The 19180-nt window shown below is 48.2% G+C and overlaps 1 protein-coding gene across 1 annotated transcript in view; it reads right to left on the minus strand.

The window, feature by feature from the left end:
* The window catches only part of Ezr (ezrin), a 43345-nt gene extending 26327 nt beyond the window's left edge, over positions 1-17018 (minus strand). Inside the window, exon 1 of the mRNA XM_051164602.1 lies at positions 16857-17018. Coding sequence (XP_051020559.1) covers positions 16857-16868 — 12 coding nt within the window. The 5' untranslated portion in view covers positions 16869-17018. The remainder of the gene's footprint in view (positions 1-16856) is intronic.
* Positions 17019-19180: the final 2162 nt, after the last annotated feature.

The following is a 19180-nucleotide window of genomic DNA, read 5'->3' on the forward strand; positions in this document are numbered from 1 at the left end:
GAGGTCATGTGAGTAAGTTTCTCCTTCCTCTGTTTAGCTAAGGCAAACTGTGAAATTCCATGATGGCTCAGGCTAGAATTCTCTGGCTATGTTGCCCAGGAGCATCTCAACGATGCAGGGATTTTCAGGATGTGCTTTGAAAAACATGATTTCCGGGGCTTCATAGAATAGCTTTCAAAATATTATTTAAAACATTTAAGAGTTTAAGAAAAAACTCAAACCAACGGACAAGGAAACTACGCATCATCTATCCTATCTATTCTGTGTGTAATTGGCGAGTCGGATTTATGTGAAATTATCTCGTGGCTCTTTCTCTGGTAAATCAATCTTGCTACTGAAGTTTCCTTTGGGTGATGTCACTGAGAGACTTGACCTTAGCTCAAGATTTCTTCTACACTCACTTTTTGTTTTGTTTTGTTCAGACAGGGTCCTAGCTGCCTATGTAGACTAAGCTAGCCTCAAATTCACAGAGACCCACCACCTGCCTCTGCCTCCTAAAGGCTGGGATTAAAGCTGTGTGCCATTATGGTGGGCTTCTACACTCACTTCTACAGGGTCGGCGTAAACATCAATACAGGTTCTGTCTCGAAAAACAAAACAAGCAAAACCCAAACAAGCTCCGGACAGATTCTTCTACACACACACACACACACACACACACACACACATAGTCACATGACACGCCCAGCCTCCAAGGAGCCTTTTCAGTGGCCGCTGCTGATGAGACTTCTCCAGTGGTTTTCTTTTATAGTCAAGTATCAGGAACAGGGAGGAAAGTCAAACAGTGGCACTTGAATGTTTGGATTTCAGGCAGGGGGATGCAGCAATAAGACTGCGCCCAGTTATCACACCCGCCTGGGCTCAAAGCTCAGGCCAGGATTGTGCAGAGCCCAGCCTGCCTTATCACGGCAAAGGTCAGTGCTGCTTTTCCAACATTCCAGCCGAGGGTGCCACTTCAGCAACTTTTAGCCACCTTCACATATCTGGGTAGGACCTTTTAAATGTTTGGAAATGCTCTGAGTAGGAAGTGGACATAGTAACAGTCTCCCTCAGAGGGAGGATGGCGGTGTCACAGATGACATCAATGCTCATCTGCTCTTTCAGGCTACTGGACTAGATAATTAAGGCAAGTCTATATTTTCATGTTGAGTCTGTCCTTTTGAAAAACTTTTTGAGGAAATATAATTTACATGCCGTAAGATTCACCCACTAGCAGTGTGCGATTTGGGATTTCTATCATTCTCAGGATTACACAACGAACATTGCTGTCAAGTTTTAGGCTTTTTAATTTTTTTATTTTTGGAGACAGTATTGCTACCTAGGAGAGTCGGCTTCAACTTACAATCCCTCCGCATCAGTCAAGGGTTCCAGGTGTGTGCCGCCATACCCAGCGAGTTTTGGAATGTTCTCAATCAAATCACCTCAAAAAGAAACATGGCGTCTAACAGCACGCCACCCCATTATTCTTAAGCCCCCAAGCCTTGATGGCCAACAAACTACTCGTTGGCTCTATGACTTACCTACGCTGGGCATAGCAGGTAAATGAAATCTCCCGCCTGTCACTTGACACGCTTTCAAATCACCTGCTGTGCGTGCAGTAGTGCCTCACTCCTTTCCCCACTAATTGCCGAATAGCAGCCCACTGTATGGATACATCTCTTTCTCAATCCACTTGATGAATTATTGGGTAAATATTTTATTTGTTAGTTTGCTCCCTGTTGCTTTAATGATTGCAGATCGGACAGCTAAGAAGCAATGTTACTGGAACCAGACTATGTATGGTCAGCTTGATGGAACAAACATAGAAGCAGACTGATTTTCTTTCCTTTCTTTTTTTTTTTTTTTTTTTGGTTTTATTTCGAGACAGGGTTTCTCTGTGTAGCCTTGGCCACCCTGGACTCACTTGTAGACCAGGCTGGCCTCGAACTCACAGTGATCCGCCTGCCTCTGCCTCCCGAGTGCTGGGATTAAAGGCGTGCGACACCACGCCCGGCAGCAGACAGATTTTCAAAAACTAAATATTTAATTAAGCTTACTTTTTTAGTTTTAAATGAGGAAAAAAAAAATGCCATACTCTTGGGAAGGCAGGACTCGCTGTCGAACAGCCTGGCTCGACCACAGCAATATGCAACTCCACTCCCACCGCAGCACCTTTCCCTATGCGGCAGGGCAAGGCAGGGTCTAAGGCAGGGTCTGCTGCTGAGCTGGGGGAACTGCTAAGCTACGGCAGAGGGCAGAGGTGAGAGACAGGCTCTCCCTGGACAGAAACAGGGATCCAGTCCTCTGTTCTGAATTTCATTCCAACGAAACTTCCTCACACTAACAGACACCCCACCCCGACCCCTGCTCCTAAGGGCCTCCTCCAGTTGAAGGAGAGATCAGAAATACACGTCCTGGGCTGTCTGACCGGAGAAGGAACCCCGAGCCACAACCTCTCCTAATGGTCTAAGAGTTCCACCTGATTACTGACTTTGGTGTCCCTCTGGGATGTAAGCCACTCTGTAGGCTGGGTTAGCCCAACAAATTTGCTTCCTAGGCCTGGGCTAGGGATAGGGCTTAGGGGTGAGGTCAATCACAACATGTGTTCATGGGAAAGAGCCTGGCTACATGGAAATCACTGGCCCCGGGTGCGGGGCAGAGGGGCCCACAGTCTAGTCCTGGGAATCTGGGTCCCTTCTAATCTTTGATACAAACCAGTGTCTCTGCAAATGCAATGCTGTCTTGTAGCATCTGCTAAGACACAGAGGCCACTTTGCACAAAGGCTGGCTAACAATTAACCGAACTCTGTGAAACATTCCCAGGAACTTAGCAAACTTTAACAGTGTGAGAAGGCCGACTCCAAACCTCAACCAAATCGGGCAAACACAGTCAGCAGCAGGTGAGCAGTCCCTGTGGCTTGCTGCTGGGTTTTTCCTCTAAAGCTCGTCCCCTGTCATATGCAAGCCCCTTTGGAAGCTGCCACAGCAATGGCTAAGTACAATGTAAATGTTTTTACATATGTTTACTGTGTGTGTCTATGTGCCTGGGCCCAGCTCAATGTCACAGGAGGACTCTGAAGCTGGCTCTCCCTAGCCACCTTTACTAGAGTTCTGGGGTGTGGTCTCACAGCCAAGCTTGTGCCACCCTCCACCCCTGATGCCCACCCCCCGCCCCAGGGCCTTCATATTGTTACAATAACTGCTTCTATCTCAAACACAACCCCCATGGCCAACTGTCATGGCAACTTTGTTTCCATCTGTACTGAAATGACTGCCTACACCAGCACTGGGACTAATACTGTTTATATGCCTGTGAAGTGTATAAAACCACTGCAAGGGCAACTCTCAGGACCATATTTTATATTGTTACCATTGTTAGAAAATGCTTATTTGTAATGCTTTTAAAAAAAAAAAAATTCCACAAAGCTATCCCTCCTTTTGGAGGGCCAAAACAAGAACTCTGAACCAGAGCTGACCAAAGTATCACAGGAGTGTTACAGAGACAAGGTTCGTGGCACGGGGTCCTTTATTTAATGAGCAGGTCTGTAACACTGTTCACGTGATTGTGTAATGCAGCATTGGCAACCTTTCCCGGACCTCTCAGCCACAGCTATAGCTGTTCCCGAGCGTCAAAGGTAGGTTGGCTTACAGTGACTTCCAGGACACTCTTGCTGATGAAGGAAAACAGCAGGATGAGCACACAGTAGGGATGAAATAGCACTGAGAAGACTCCGCAGTGCACTGGATGATGCTGAGCACACACGGTTGCTCTGGTCTTTCACACTAAGCTCTCTAAGTCAGATCTGGCCGTTGTGTCATTCTGCCGCCCTAGCAGTGTACAGAGCAGCCTGGTCAGCGCACTTAGGAAGACTGCCATAATGTAAAAGGAAGCTCACCCTTGGGTCAATTACTACGAAAATTGTCAGTCAAGCAAGCAGGAATATCTGTGTGCATCACTGTCTATATAACACAGCAAGCCAACAAAGGCATCTGGCTAGGATGCATAGTCTCAGAATAATAAAATAGCCTTATAATGACACGACAGTAGTATATATCCTTTTATTGCCTAAGTAATAATAATAATAAAATCCACTGTCAGCGCTGACAAGAGTCCATTTGTCACACAACCAGAGAGCAGCTCCACAGAGGTCAAAGTGCTGGCCTGCAGTTCTGCTGTCTCGTCAACTTTCCCAGGGACACCATTCATAGAAATACAGTCACTGAGACCTGGTGGCGGTATTCGGGGCACAGGCCAGCATCAGCCATTCCACTGAAGACTCTGTTCTTGGCGTCAGTGTGGCCCACTAGCAAGAAGGTCAAATAGCAAGGCTGCAGGAAGGACAGATTTCCTGGCGGTAGCATGAATTAAGACTCACTCCACCAAGCTACCAGTGGCGTCCTGGCTACAGTTTGCCCCAGCATTAACCACTAATGAAGAGTGAAGAGGTAACCATGGAGGCCAAAGGCGAAGGAGCTGCTTGACTCCATGAAAAAACAAGCAGTTTTCTGTCTCGTTTATGGTATGCACACAGTTTAGAAAGTGTGAGTGTAAATTCCGAATCAAATAGGAGTCTAAAGACATCGTTTCTACTGTCTGGCAAGCATGTATGGCAAAATGGAAGTTGCCAAATTTAAGGGTTTTCAACTTTTTTTTCATGATCCGTGTATGCTCACATTCACAACTATCTATAAACACCTTATACCTTGCCCCCTGGGGTGCCTGGAGTGTTATGGTATATTTCAGCATGACAGGCTCCCCCAACCTATGCCTTGTACAGCCTCCGTGTGTGCAGCCAGCCTGATCCCAGAAAGAACAGCAGGTACACACCACTCTTTACAGATGCCAAGTGCACTTGGAAGAAAGTCTGCGGGTAACTTTAATTATGAAAATTAACAGGGCACCCCCCTCCCTTTTCAAGCTGTTTTTACTGCAGCAGCAGCAGCAGCAGCAGCACAGTAAATATAAACACTAAGTTCTTAATATACTGGCACTGATGCGGGGCCTAGAAACTACCTGGTAACTGTCCCCGGGCGGGTTTCCACCCTCTAACATACATGTGCATGTTTTCACTACAACAGTGACAAGTCTAACTGTTCTCTAGGTGATTCTCAATGGCTACTGCTTCCTGTCTAGGCATTCCTCCCCCTAACCCTCCCCTCCTCACCCCACCCCGTGCATGCACATGTCTGTATGTGTCTGTGTGTGAGATCTTTCAGTCCACCCTCACCCCATCAACATGTATGAGTGCCTGCATGCATCTCTGCATCTGTCTCTTCATTTGAGATGCTCGTCTCTTTAAGTACCTAGTCCAGCCACGGAGTCCCAAACCACCTACCTGCCTCAGTCCCTGGGCAGCAGGCAGGCACCACCTGCCTGGGCTGATGGTCAAATCTTTTTAATAACAGAGGGAACCAAGACCCAGCTGCCTTAGGCAACCATGTCAACTTCTGATACTCATCTGTCTGTGCAGCCCTTGCATTGCATTTCTAAGGCTGCAGCTAGCCCATGGCTTTAAGCTTCTGAACTGAAAAGTCTTTATTAGTCAATTCCAGAGTGGAGACGGCTAAGAGCTCTGGTGGGCTTTCTCGTAACTTCGAGAACAGGCAATGAAATCTCAAGTTCTCAGCAGCTCCTTTCTGCCTCACACCATAAACTACTTCCTGCCCCTAGACCCACTTCCTGTCAAACCCAGGCTGCTTAACAAACACAAAGAGCGGACAAACCAGTCCTGTTTGCATTCATTATGATGGGGGTTGGGAGGTGGGGGATTCTGACCTTAGAAGCAGAACTGAACTTTCTGAGTGGTCACATTAAAAAGAGGATCAGGTTCCCTCTCCACTTCCAAACCTGGCTGGGCACAGGGCATGCTGAGCCCTCCCCACTGACCCTCGGGCAGCAGAGACACCGCTTCCCCTGCCCGCATCAAGGCAGGAGGCCCTGTGGGCAGAACAATCGGAAGGACGCTTTCTGGACTGCTAACAGTCTATGCCAACGCTGCCAGGTGCCTGGCACCTGTAACTTCTCACACCCTGTGTGTGCTTGTCTCTAAGGAGGGACCTGTTTCTTCCAGCCTGGGATTTCCATGGGAATCAAGCAGGAATTCTCAGAAACCCCTTCACAGGGAGCAGGGGAGAAATATAACCAAAGGATTTTACCTGCTGCTAAGGAGAAGCACACACAGGCCCGCCCCGCCTCCTCCAAGGCAGACAAAATAAATTCTCACTCAAGGTCACTCTCTCTTTAGTGGAGTCTGGATCTGATTTTGGTTTCACTAGTGGTGTCACACATACTTAAGCTTGGATGCAGCTCACAGAAATAACCTGACTAATTATACACACAAACTGCTGATGCCTGCCGCCCCCCCCCCTCCCCAGAAGAGAAAGGTAGGGACAAGTCAAGATGGCTACTACGCGCTACACAGGTTTTAAATTCCACCTGGACCGTCCTATTTTCTTTGTAAATTTAGAAGTCTGTGAAGTCTTCCCTTTTTCTTTCTTTCTTTCTTTTTTTTTTTTTTAAGATTTATTTATTTATTATTATGTATACAGTGCTCTGCCTGCATGTACACCTGCAGGCCAGAGGAGGGCATCAGATCTCATTATAGATGGTTGTGAGCCACCATGTGGTTGCTGGGAATTGAACTCATGGCCTCTGGAAGAGCAGTGAGTGCTCTTAACCTCTGAGCCATCTCTCCAGCCCCAGTCTTCCCCTTTTCAATCGGGTGGAGGAAGAGGGGCTGGGAACCAAAGAGCATGTTGGAGCATCCTGACTTCCTGGCCGACCTGTGGTTCTAGCACGGGCCTCTGAAGCAAACCACAGAGACCCAGGGCAATTCAGAGGCAAATCTGCCCCTGGTGAAGTCCACACGAGCAGGAGTATATTCTGCAGTTTAAAGAACATTTTCTCTAAAAGAGGATTAGATAAGAGTTGTTTAAACTTATGCCCGTGACTTCTTTTGCCTTCAGCAATCACAGCCTGACCCCAACCGGCTTTACTTTTCTTAAAAAATAAATCAATTAATTAATTCACCGTTGATCAGCATGTTTATAAACTCTGCTTGAATAAACAGACTTCAAAAAATAACCTTCTATTTTTAAAAACTCTGTTTTTGAAGTTATATTAAGTTAAACCAAGCTCTTCAATTTGCATGTTGTCACAACCAAATGCCACAAAGGGGTTATGTACACAAGTACTTGACTTGGGGGTAAGAACATTTTTCAACCCCTCACCTCCCACCCCTACCCAGCCTGCTCTGCCTCCAGTACCAGAGCACTGACATCCTAAAATAGCTGCATAAAATCTCCACTCAATAGATAACTCATCTTTTATTATGTTCACTTCCAAGTCTGACAAAGTTGCTTGTAAGACAGTCCAGGGCACAACACCCTCTCTCCCCCGCCAAATCTTGGGACTCTATACACTAACAGTGAGAAAGATGGGGACCAACAGTTTGTGGGTTTCCATGTTAACTGCAATTCTGACAAGAAATTGCCTTTAAAATGTGTATATTGAGGGGAGGCCAAAGGCCCAGATGCAGTGACATCAGCTATTCATTTGACCAGCACCCCACGGGTCACCAACAGCACTTACGGGTCTCATAGAGAACCCCTCAACATAAGACTCTGGGCAGGTACTGGTCCCCCAAATCAGGGGGGCTTCCCGATTTCCAACTGCAAGAAGTGTAAATGCATACATTTTGTGAAGAGACAAAGTTAAGAATTCTCCTCCTTTCCACACCGGTAATATGTTCTATTTTGTGTGCCAGTGCATGTGCACCCTGTATGGACATCAGAGGACAACTCCTCTCATTCCACCAAGTGAGCTCTGGGGATTGAACTCAGATCCTCAGGCTTGGCTGCAAGCTACTTTACCCACTGAGCCATCTCACCTCCTCTCTGTTAAAAAGTCAACTCTCCTATAGACATCTGACGGTCACAAAAATAGAAGGAAAGCACTGTGAGACTGTGTGCACTTTCTTCCTATTTTATTTAACACGACTGACTCCCTGGAATGCTTCATCCATTAGGAGTGGGGGAGGGGAGTGAGAAAGAGTCTGAATGAGAGTGTAGGTGTTGGGTGGGGGGGGGGGGGGGGGGGGGAGAATATGAACTTTGTCTATTTTAGGATCTGAAATCCCATCCACCAATAGACTTCAGCACCCAGCCCCACAAGTCCTTTTGTCTGTCCAAATCTAACTAATACATTTTGCTGCCCTGCTTCTCCACTGTCCTCCTCCTGCCAGCTTCTTGGGAAGATGCACAGTTGTCCCAACCCTCCCTCCCTGGTTAAGGCCCACGGAGGAGGCTCCCCCAAACAGCGATGCATTAAGTGCACCAATACCTCAGCATCTCAGCGAGAAGACTGGGTTCCAGAAAGACAGTCCCGTTCTAAGCTGTGCTGACCTTGTCATCTCTAGATCAGTCTTCTCCTCAGATCCCACACCAACACACACAGAAGAAGAAATCTACAGACACCACTATGGAGGCACAGGCAAATATGTCTCAACCAATGTCCCTGACCCACAACTTCTGAGACATGATGGACATGTCTCAGGGGACCTGGGGGACACTGATGCACACCTACCACCAAATCTATGTGAAAACAGTTTTAGATACATGTCGCTCAAGACAGTGTTCTGTCCGGGCTCATTGGCAACACAAGCGATTTACCAGAAAAACAAGCAAACAAAAACCCATCACACCTCGCCCACTCTGATCACTCTGCCCCATGGTTTTAACGTTTTGCTGGACAAAACTGTAATAAATGTATAAAGGGTAACTTCGCCCACCCCTTGACAAAGCCTGAAAATACCCTGCAGCCACCTGTCTGCTTTTATGCATCTTATTAAGTATCTGTCCCTTCACTCCCCACCCTCATCATGTGCCAATCTTTCGGGAGAGTTGGTATGTCTTTCCCTAGGGAGAGGCAGAGGGAGGGGCTGCTCCCCATGACCTCTTGGCAGAAAGGCTATCTCAGGCCTGTACTAACTTTCCTTGGCCTTTGGCCACTAGGGGAGGGTGGGGCACACTCAGGAAAGGCTAGAATGCACATCAGTTGGAAACTGGTCAGCCATGATGTATGTGGTGGCTATGTACAGTCAAGGAAGCAACAGGGATCCAATCTTTCGAAGGGCTTTCGTCGTTAGCCGATGCGCTCCCAAGACCTGCAACCCTGGCGCAGTAGGCAGACAGGAGATGTTGGAGGGGTAGTCACCATGAGAGAGAGAAAAAAAAAAGCAAAAGCAAACTTTACTTGCTGCCTAGTTCATTGGGTCGTCCCAATGGGAAACAAAGACCACCGTGGGATGGAACACTTTTCATTAGATGAGAGCTCTGTAGTTCACCCACCAGGATCAGGCAAAATACAGCACCCCACCCACCCATGCCCCAACACCCTGATCTCCTCAGCCCTTACAAGTAGGCAGTCAGGTTCTTGTTTAAAGGCACAGAGTGAGTGGAATCAGCCAGTGAAAGGCAAGCTTGTACTTAACTCTACCATCCCCTTATGTATCAGCCAATAATACAAGAGTTTAAAAGTCTTTTGGGAAGCAGGTAATGTTTGGGTTTTTTATTTGATTTGGTTTGGTGTTTGTTTGTTCGTTTGTTCTGGTTTTTAAACTGACATCTCACTGTATAGCCAGGAAAAGGCATAAACAAACAAGTACCAAACGGCAAGAGAGGCAGATCGAAGGTCTGGGAAACACAGTGAAGACGGCGAGGGGTCAGTGTCCCTCCAGCTGGGTTTAATTTTTAAGTTTTCAATGATGAAAAAGCAACTTATTTATAGATGTTCTCTTTCCAACTCAAATATCAGGTACAAATTGCTCTCAGCATGTGCCAAAGATCTGCCACTAGACAATGGCTCAGGAGGCGACACAAGATACAGCCGCTGTCCCTGAGAGACAAAAGGCTGCCACTAACACCAGCCTTGTTAAAGTATTACTTCTGCCCCAACCCTGCCTGCACTCCATGACAGTTTTTCCAATGGCAGTCTGTGCCCGGGACACAGATGCACTTAGGACCTACTGACACAAACGGGTTGTTTTATGAGAGCAGTTCTGTAAAATCCAGAACCACAGGAGTGGTTCTCCTTCCAAATATTGGCCTAGTCATAAAATATACACAAGGTCTAACAAGGACTTTGACAATAGTCACCTTTATCCTGGAAGCAAGGGGTTGGCCATTTTTTTCTCTGTAAAGGCCAGAGGGTAAATAGCTCAGGCTTTCAGGGCCTTATTTGTTATCTACACACGTTGTTGATGTTTTAAAACAAGGCTTCAAAAAACCTAAAAAAACATTCTTATCTGCGAGACCTTAGGAAAAAACGTTGGCGTGTACATGATGGCTCACCTGTCACACATCCTTAAATGAAGAGAAAGGCCTCCACCATCTACTGTGATGAGTATCCCACTCCCCCCCCCCCCCGCCCCCTTCACCCGTCCGCAATGCTGGGATGTCTTCTCTCAGGCTAAAGGAAAAGGAAACCAACAGAAAGAATTTGGTTGTGGAAAGTGACCTCAAGCTCACAAAAAGAACGGCAAAACATACCACACCTGTACTGACCTGTGTAGTGACACTTGTCTCCCCCTAATCTGCATCAGAGAAAGTTGAGTTGAAATCAGAATTTTTGTTTGTTTCACCTTTAAAGTTTGTTCGCTCAACTATATTAAGCTAACAGGGTGACGTGGTCGTGAAGTCTTCCTATTACTTTTAAACAGCACTGCCATCTATCTGTAGGAAATAAAGGCCTTACTGAATTAAAAAAAAAAAAAAAAAAAAAAAAAGGAACCAGCCCATGGCCAGAAGTGTTCCCAGCCATAGACCCGATCCCTCTGTCCCCTAGCAACTGGCCAACAGGGAGACTACTCTGGGCCCACTTGCTCCTGGTCACTCTCCCAACTCACTGTGACCTTTGCCTACACTCACCTTCCGCAGCAGAATTCCTCCCAGGCAAAGTCTGTCACTATCTTCCATACCCTAGCGCCGGGCCCACGTGTGACAACGCAACACACACACACAGTGGACCCTGACAGCAGGAGATGTGGGAGGCAGAGGGCTTTTTTTTTTTTTTTTTTTTTGGTAACTGAACATCATCTGTGGCTCTTTCCCCGTGAAGGTCACGGATAAGCTTGACCGAGAATTTGGTTTCTCTGACAGTTTACACTGAGCAGTGCACACTCAAGTCACAAAACTTATGCACTGTCAAGATTAGCTGTGTGACTTCACAAATGTAAGCCTTGCCTCTGTTTATCCTAGGTAGCATCTTTTGCACTTAAGACATTTTTTTTTACTCAAGATGGAAGACTAAGGTGTGCAGGTGCTAACTGGCGTCTCTAAGAGCAGGCCGTGAACTTGATGAGATTTGGTGGTTCTCTACGTTTTTATTAAGCAATAATGTACATGCACTAAGTAATAAATATCCTAGTCAAAGTTTCTAAGTCACGTTTTTAACAGAATGGTTTTTGTCTTTATTTTAAAAGTATGCGTGCTGAGTGCTGTCAGCATATCATACATTACTGGAGGGGTCCAGAAGAGGGTGCCCCATTTCTTGGAAGTGGAGTTACAGAGGCTGTGAGCTGCCATAGTGGGTGCTGAGAAACAAGCCCAGGTCCTCGGCTAGAGCAGCAAGTGCTCTTTACCACTGAGCCATCTCTCCAGCCCTACTGCGTGGTTCTTTAAAAAACAAAAACAAAAACAAAAACAAAAAAACAAAAACAAAGCTGGGTATGGTGGTGCATACCTTTAATCTCAGTACTCGGGAGGCAGAGGCAGGCGGATCATTCTGAGTTCAAGGCCAGCCTGGTCTACAAAGCGAGTCCAGGACAGCCAAGGCTGCCCAGAGAAACCCTGTTTTGGAAAAAAACAAAAACAAAACAAAATAAAAACAACAATAACAAAAAAGCCTCTTGGCCTGGGGCTGTGGCTCAAACTGGTAGAGTGCTTGCCTACTGAGCGCGGAGTACTGGGTTCGATCCTCACCACATTGTAAGTTGGGCCCAGGGGCGCAAACCTGAAACTCCCCATCTTGGGAGTTAGAAGTAAGAGGAGCAAAGATTCCAGGTCATTCTCTGCTACAGTGTCAGTTGTGGACAGCCTAGGCTACAGGAGAGCTCCCCACCAACATCTGAAATGCCGTCTCTACTCCGGAAGTCAACAGCAACCAAGGGTAAGCATGATAAGAAGGATGCTATAAACTTCCAGTCTCTTCCACAAGCATTTCCTATTTCAACTGCGATGGCGCAAATCAAACGCTAAGAGGCAAGAGCCTGCGCGTAGTTAATGTCGAAAAGAAAGAAAAGGTCCACCTCATTGTACTTTTCAGATTTTGAGAGAGAAGACTGAATGTAGCTGCCTCACAGGAGAGTGGACTCACCCAACGAATAAGGGAGACCTGCACACTGAGCCATGCAAGGGAGCTAGAAAAAGTCGGGAGTCACAAAAGTTTCAGTGGCAAAAACTAAGAAGAATCACAATTCACTAGGTGGTGCTGTCTTCTTCTCCCAAGCTCTGAACATTAATCAAGTTAGTCCACATTTTGTTAAGAAATAACAATGTCACCCTTTTGGGAGGGTGGCAACCTGCAGACGCCAATGCGGAAGAACTAAGGGGAGAGAGGCTCAGTTTCATGGGGACAAGGGCTCCTGCTCCCCGCCCCAACAAAACAAAGAGCCACTGCCAAATTCAGCTCTGCTCCTGGACCCCATGCAGAGAGAAGGCAAGTCATTCCATGTCTTGCATCTGAGCTAGGCTAGCTTTGTCTTTTGGAGCTAGAGTCCCATCCTACCAGGTCCTTTCCCACCTCAGTGACAAGCCAGAGTCCAAAACAGTAACGTCAGGCTGAAGTCAGACTTAAAAAAAAGAAAACAAAAAAAACCCAAAAACTAAGAACTGTTTTTCAACTTTATTAACATGTACAAAAGCAAGTCCTCGGCCAGCCCACATCAGTGGTACCAACTCATCTGCGCAAGACAGAAACCAGAAGGCCACCTGACCCAGGCCTTGTCGCCCTGTGTATCCAATCTACCACAAATGCTTCCCCCCCCCTACACACACTTTTACCTACCCTGGTCTAGACTGTCACACTCTTATGTCACTCATCATGGCGCTACAGCCACCCCAGGCTCCAACTGGAACCCTAATTCCTCCGCCTCCTACCTGGGCCGGGCCCGGGTGCTTGCCCCCATTAATACCACTTCCTTCCTCACTGGTTATCAGTCTGAGGCACAGCTCGGCATTTACTATGATTGCCCTGAAACCGGGCTGTGAACCCCAACGACAGGGGTTATTTCTGTGTCTACCAGCCGGCACCTCAACACCTCTCACAGGAACTTAGCAAATGTCTGCTCCACTCCCAGACAGGCTATAAATATTCATCGTGCCTTATTGTGTGATGATGGCAGATCAGTAACCCTAGCCAGCATTTCTCACTGCAGCATGCCCAAACATTAGCTACCTAATTCACCATCTGCCCTGGGGGAAGGGGGGGGGGGTGGGGGGGGGGTGGGAGTGGGGAGGGAGCATGTCCCATGCTCTTCTCAATGAAGGAGTGTATGCGCGCATGCACCTGTGCACTTAAAACCTATCAGTATAGTCATTAAAATCTGTCCCTGTTAAAATATCAAGTGAAAGAAAGACAATACTCCCAAAGAGGCAAGGTTGTGGCAGAAATTACCTTGACTCACTTGCATGAACGCTAGCATGCATAAAGCTCTGCGTTCAGTCCCTAGCAATGCAAAACAAAAAGTTTCGGTTCACAGTAGATCCTCAAACACACTTTCAAGTTCTCACAAAGGGTAAACCTGAGGTCCACAGCACCACTTTTGGACATGAGCCTGGTTAGGGCATCTTGGTGCAGGGGAGAGAGGCAGTTTCCCTTGAGGCTGGGAGATATCCGAGCTGGTGGCTTGAAAGACAACACCCTTTTCTCTGAGACTTGCCCACAGCTTCCCACCAGACCAGGATAGCAGGTTAGGGAGAAGAGAGAGAAGGAAGGGAGAGAGAAGAGCTCCCAGGCTACCTTGCCTGAAAAGATTGCGCAACTGCTTCCTGCACACGCTGGCCCCACCCGTGTCCCCGACGGAGGGCAGCCACACAGCACCCAATCCAAGTGCCATATGAGCAGAGGCCAAGGTGCACTCCAGAGCACCAGACCGCCTTCCTTGGAAATCCGGCGTTCCTACCAGATGGAACTCCAAAGTGACCGTAGAAATTCAAGAGCAGACATAGGCCACAGCTGTCCTTGCTCAGGTACCATACCCTCCCCCAACGTCTCCCAGCAGGATCCAGCCTCCAGAGGGCCACCGGTTCTCTCCCATCACCTCCACCTCACCCCACCCAGAGGCTGTCTTAACTGCTGCAACTTTACTGGGAGAGCTTTCCCCCTTTGAAAACACAGAAATGAATGCTAGGCTCTGGGTCTTGAGTGGAGAACCAGCGCATGAGTCCCCATAGGAGAGAGCCATGCTGACCCTCTGTGCCAGGTGCCCTGCTTGCTGAGTGAATAAACATCCAGCCTGTTAACGCGCAGAGTGCAGAGAGCATGTCGTTTGTACTGCTTTAGGGACAAAGTAATCTGCCTGGGCCATGTTGACGGCCACAATTCAGATGTGTCTGCGGTTAACTGTCCTTGCTCCTTACGCCGCCACAGAAGCATCCAACCACACTCAAGCCACACAAGGCAATTCTCACTTTAGGCTTAAATAGAATCAATAACCTTTTCGCTTAAAGGACATACCTACAGAGTTTGCTGGTGGATACTTCGTTTAACATTTACCCAGGCAGGAAATAAACAAACCCCAATCACCTACCCCAACAAAGTAAACTAAACTAACAAATTCAATTACCCAGTGACAGCCTTAGAGGCGGCCACTAGGCCAGTCCCAGTGCGCAATCTAACAGACCATCTCCAGCACCCTCCCCCACCTGCGGTGGGGCAGGAGGGATTTCCTTCCACAGGCCTGCACCTTGCACCTAACAGGAGCTCTCTCAGCAGAGTCTGGAAATTGTTAACTCTGGCTATTGTAGAACAGCAACTTCAAAAAGGTTACTCTGTTACTGAAGCTGATCCGTCCACAGGCCACAGGCAGTGGCTACCCTTCTCCCTCAACCCCTGAACAACGCTTCACTTCTTTCAGAACAAAGTTCTTACCACAGAAGACCTTTAAAACAGGACGAAATTCAAACATGGCGGCCAGAAGAGGAAGAAAAAAAAGAATAGAAAGCCTTAAAAATAATCCCAGCACTCGGGCGGCAGAGGCGACGGATAGCTGTGAGTTCGAGGCCAGCTTGGTCTACAAAGCAAGTCCAGGGACAGTCAAGCCTACACAGAGACATCCTGTCTGGGGGTGGGGGTGGGGGGAACCAAAAATCAAAAACTACAACAAAACAAAAACCAAGAAACAAAAAAAGAAAAGAAAGCCTTAAAAATGAGGCAATGTGACACAGTGCAATGTCTGGACTTATGAACACTTTATACTACAGGAACCTGAATGGGACAAGCGACAAGCTTCTGTCCACATGAGGTCCCTACGCTACACACAGAAATAGAACCGTACAGTGACCGCCAGGGTCTGGAAAAATGGAGATTTACGTTTCGTGGGTACCGAGAATCAGTTTAGAATAGTGATGTGGTGAAAGTGGACGGTAGGGAATGTTTGATTAACAGTGTATTTTATGCCACTGACTACATATTTAAAACTGGTTATAAAGATAAATTATATGCTGTGTGTAGCTTATAATTAAAATATAAGAATAAAAGAGAAATTACAGTTTGTAAAGAGAGGGAAAAAAAGGAGCAAAGGGAAAGAGCGCCCCCCCCCCCCAATCTCTGTATGTTTTAATGAAATCAAGAACACCACACCCGGAACTAACTTACTGACCACCCCCCAGCGGCTGCTGCAGCGCCACATGGGGGCCAGCTTTACACCACAGGCATTGTAGAGCCTGGATGAGTCACTTTAGAGTTTGCAAAGCATTTTGTGTGGGGTCAAAATGCTCTCTCATGAATAACTTAGACCAAAAACTATACTGATGTCTGGATCTATTACCATTTTATGAGTAGTTTCTTTAATCCAACAGAAAAATAAAACTTCTAGACAAGACCCTCCTTTCAGAGAACATAAAGGCAGGTGGGAAATATACATCGAAACCTGCCTGGTCCTTGTTTCTCCCCACCCTCCAACCCCGTCCCGCCAGCAATCAATCCCAACACAATCAATCTCAAGAACGGAGGCAAGCACGCAGCACATTAACTAGCTCAAATCCATGACCAGGGAGCCCCCCAGTGAGCCGCCTTATCAACCCTCTGGGACTGCCTCATCTGCAATTCAAGTCCACGGCTAACCCTCCGATTGATAGGGATCCCGCCGCAACCAGCAAAAACCCCTGCTGGCAGCTCCTCTCTAGCCTTCGAGAAAAGGGCTGAGACCAGGCTATCCCCCAGGCACAGAGCCTCTCTTCTCCCAAATGCCCTTCAAACCGCCCAGGAAGGTGTGGGCTGCAAGTGGTTTCGGTCGCTCGAAGGAACTGGGCGAGCAGGTGTAGATGGTAAGAAGCCACCCAGTCTCCGTGCGTCTTGAACTAATTAAGAAACTTCGAAGTTAAATTGGCAGCTACTTTTAAAGCATTCCGAAGACCCGGGAAGGGTGGGGGAGGGTTAGCAACCGAAAAGCACCAGAAAAGCGGACTTAAAGAGTGCCACAAAGGCGTTAACAGGTAGCAAGAGGGCAGTCGGCGCCCTTCACTAGGGAAAAAAACAAAACAAAACAAACAAAAAAAACCCAACAACAAAACTCGGTTCTACGGAAACTGCCCGCGCAAGGTGACTCCCGGGGAAACCCAGCCTGGCGCACGCCACCCGCTCAATAGAGACGACTTACAGGCTTGGGCATTTTGGCTGGCTGGCGGCTGCGTGGGTCCTCGGAAAGTCGGCTCAGCGGCGGCAGCTAAGACTCGTCTGGACCTGCAGGCGGAGGGAAGCCCTGAGCGCGCCCCGCAGCCCGGAGCTTAAGAACCGGCCGGGCGGTGCCGGGTGAGTCACCGCCCAGCCCGGCGCGGGGCGGGGCGCGGGGGCGCGCGGGGGAGCGGGGCCGAGCGCTTGGCAAGTTTCACTTCGTGTAGCAACCGTTGCCCTAGAGCTGAAACCGCAACCGCGGGACCTTTTTGAGAAGCACATTTTTTTTTCTTGATTTTTTGTCGTTGCTGATTTTTTTAGAACACCCCAACAAACTAGGAGCGGCCGGGAGGGGCGTGTCCAAGCAGCCCGCGCTAAACCTCAGCTTTGGGAAGGAGCTCCGGGGACAGAGGGTCGCGCAGCCGCTCTTGCTGTACCCGAGGTTCGGCTCCACTTTCCCCATGCGTGGAGACTCCAAGTCCACGCACAGGCGGTCGCCCCTTCCATCAGTCCCCTCCGTGGAGCGCACGTGGCAGTACACCGAGCTCTCCTCCCGTGCGCCGGCCGCCCGCGCTGCCGGGCGGCCCGAGCGAGGCAGGTTCCCGGGGCCGCGCCCCTTCCCAGCCCGCGCGCACGACCCGCGGGGTGCGCCAAGATGGCCGCGGCCCAGCAGGATGGAGACTGGATGGGACCGGACCCGGGACTTCCCTCCACACGCCCTTGTTCACGACTCCGCGGAGTCTGGTGCAGTTGGCGAGCGCGGAGGGAAGGTGCTAGGGCTCCGCGGTGTACGGAGCAGAGTCGAGGAAAGAAATGCAACTCCACGTGGTGGGGCGGCGGCCACCTCGCCTGTTCGTGGGTGGGGCTGCCGGGTCTCACGCCGGTCGTGGCCCCGGGTCCCGGTGCACATGGTCGGCACAGCCTCTGAGACAGGCACGCGCGTGGAAAACCCCATTCCCGCATGACTTGGTTAAAGAAATCATCTGTAGCTTAAAAAAAAAAAAAAAAAAGTCCCATAGGTAGTTGTCTCTGAAGCTGTCCTAAAAACTAAATGTAAAAGTTGGGTTTTTTCCTTAATAGTTCTCAAGGGGATTTACCTCCACCCCCCGCCCCGTAACACTCCAGGTTTATGTACCCTAGTGATCGGTGGAATTTGTTGGACTATTATAGGTTCCCAATGCCTGGTTCAGAGACAACTGACAAGCTCCCCCACCCCCTCAGGTGGTTAAAGTTGGAGGAACATTGAGACCTGATCTGCTACTGAATTTCCGGTGGGACGAGGTGGGGGGGAACGACGGTGCAGCGGGACTGGAAAGGTTGTTTCCTTAGTTTTCTTATCTGCAAAACGGCCCGGCTTTATGGCACCTGTTCCGTGGGGTGTAATGAGGATTAAATGTATTGAATGTGAAATGCACTCAACGCCATTCCGGGACTGAGTGTAACTAGCGACCCGGGGGAAGTTCCTTGGGGACTCCGCATCCTAATTTGTAGAATGGGGATCCTAGGGGCGACATAAACGCAGATGTAGACGTAACTGCAATCACACATGAAGTTAGCACAGTGCAGGGTAAACAGTAATGCCCAATCTGCTGTGGGTTCCATGGCTCCTAACTGCATGTCTAGGCTCTTCAGAGGCCGGGCAAAGAGTGAGGCTAATGGCTGAGATGATTTCGCAGTTTACTCCCTTGAAAGACAAGAGTATCTTTTTATTATTATTATTAAAATAAAAATTATATAATGAATAGAAAGGAAATTATGAAAGATGTTCAAAACACCTACAGCAAGAACATCCCAGATTATACTCCTAACACAGCCCACCTGGGCTGCCTTATTACCCGGATGGATGCCTTGATGTCCGTGCAGCTAATCCTGATACGGTCTCACTTGGTTTACACAATATTGTCCTCTTGAGTGGATGTTTGGAATAGCGGTGGCCTGAGGCCTTCAGAAGCCTTTTCTGAACCTTACCCTCCAGAGGGATTTTGAAAAATAGCCTGGGTGGCATAGTAAAAATAAAAAGATAACAGGGCTTAGAAACAAACAACAGAAGCTGTATTCTGTCTCCGGCCCTTCTCGACTGGTCACTGGGCAAGCCATACAGCTTACATCTCATCTCTAAAGTAAAGATGATGGCATGTATCCTATAGACTGCGTATGCTGCAGGGAGAGCACCTATGCACATTCAACATATGTTTATTATTTCTTGCATAAATTAGCACTATGAAGCCATATTTTGTATGTATTTTTCCTCATGAAGCTCCCATTATTATAAACCCTAAAACTTACACTTATGTGTTACTATGCAGGTTA

Source organism: Acomys russatus, chromosome 21 (genome assembly GCF_903995435.1).
Source record: "Acomys russatus chromosome 21, mAcoRus1.1, whole genome shotgun sequence".
In the NCBI taxonomy this organism is placed as follows: Eukaryota; Metazoa; Chordata; class Mammalia; order Rodentia; family Muridae; genus Acomys; species Acomys russatus.